The sequence below is a fragment of the Austrofundulus limnaeus genome, unplaced genomic scaffold (assembly GCF_001266775.1).
Source record: "Austrofundulus limnaeus strain Quisiro unplaced genomic scaffold, Austrofundulus_limnaeus-1.0 Scaffold16, whole genome shotgun sequence".
Taxonomy (NCBI): domain Eukaryota; kingdom Metazoa; phylum Chordata; class Actinopteri; order Cyprinodontiformes; family Rivulidae; genus Austrofundulus; species Austrofundulus limnaeus.
In genome coordinates this window covers 4,216,722-4,218,039 of record NW_013952418.1, presented here as the reverse complement: position 1 = coordinate 4,218,039, position 1,318 = coordinate 4,216,722, and the positions used below count along the sequence as shown (strand labels likewise).

The window sequence follows — 1,318 nt, the reverse complement described above, 5'->3', positions numbered from 1 at the left end:
TGTACTCAGACCAGTAATATTTGGGGTCCCAAGTTGTTGCCATGGATATTTTGTGGGTCAGAAGACAAAAAGTTTGGGAAACACTGTTATAGAAGACAACTGTGGGCGGGGCTTATTTAACACTGTCAAGTGTTGAGACAACACTGAGGAAATCAACACTGTGAATTAACACCAACACTGGGTGTCAGTTTACTCAGAAAGTGTTAAAATAACCTTACAGGGTGTTAAATCAACACCCAAAAGTTTAACACTAACATTTAATTTATTTAATTWATTTATTTATTTATTTTAATAATCAATCCTCAACTTACTCATAATTGGATCAGTGACATTTTGTTRTATTCTGTAACCGTTTATTTATTTATAATTCTCCTTTCTCTTCTTTCATTTCTGTTTCATTTCTTTGCTTTGTTTTGAAATGTTGCACAAAAGTTTAAAATGTTTGTCCTCACTGTGTTATAAATAAAACACAAAATAATTAATAATAATAATGAATAATCTGGGTTTATTAGATTAGCTGGTCTSTCAGGATACTTACTGGAGATGTAGGCGGAGATGAAGACGCCGGCGAGCGTGACGCCCTGAGCGAGCCTCAGCAGCAGGAACATCACGGCGCTGCTGGACAGACACACGGCCACCCCCAGCAGACCGGACAGACCGACGGAGAGCAGGAAGCCTCGCCGACGACCCAACCTGACCACACAGTCACACGGGGGCTGAAGCGGGACCCCCTGACAGTAAAGCACTCGTCAGCGATCACTCACCAGTCGCAGATGGAGCCCAGCAGGATGTAGCCCAGGATCCAGCCGCTCATGAAGCAGATGTGCTGCAGGGGGATCTTCCAGTAATCGCTGCAGACCAGGTTCCACTGCAGAGGAGGAGAACGGGTCAACAGAGACGAATCAATAAAAAACTGAACAGAGGAGAGATGAGGATCGAGTTCAATCCTGAGATCTTCTTATGAAAAACACACAAAGCTGAGAAAGTAAAAAAAAAACTGTTTGCTTCTATTTACTGTCTTTAATTCAATCAACATTTTCCACATTCTGTGTTTTAACACGTTCAAACAGCAGCTTTGATGATAAAACAAAGACTTTGTGAGGTTCAGTTTACTAAAACAGTGAAAACAGTTGAATTTATAATGAGGAAACTAATAATCCTGAACAATACATTTCACCTCTAAGTTTTAAACAAACATCTCTTCTGGTCTGTTGAGTCTTAAATTATGAGTTCACTCAACTACTGCCACGCCTAATTCTTACTCAGTGTCTGTAAAACTGACTAAACTACAGTCACTTTTTTTTTTGGGGGGGGGGGG

The 1,318-nt window shown here is 40.6% G+C and overlaps 1 protein-coding gene across 1 annotated transcript in view; it reads right to left on the bottom strand.

Moving 5' to 3' along the window:
• slc22a31 (solute carrier family 22 member 31) overlaps positions 1 to 1,318 on the bottom strand; it is a 14,646-nt gene that overhangs the window by 9,072 nt on the left and 4,256 nt on the right. Inside the window, exons 2-3 of the mRNA XM_014003082.1 lie at positions 765 to 868; positions 539 to 693 (exon numbers count right to left, since the gene is read on the bottom strand). Coding sequence (XP_013858536.1) covers positions 539 to 693; positions 765 to 868 — 259 coding nt within the window. The remainder of the gene's footprint in view (positions 1 to 538; positions 694 to 764; positions 869 to 1,318) is intronic.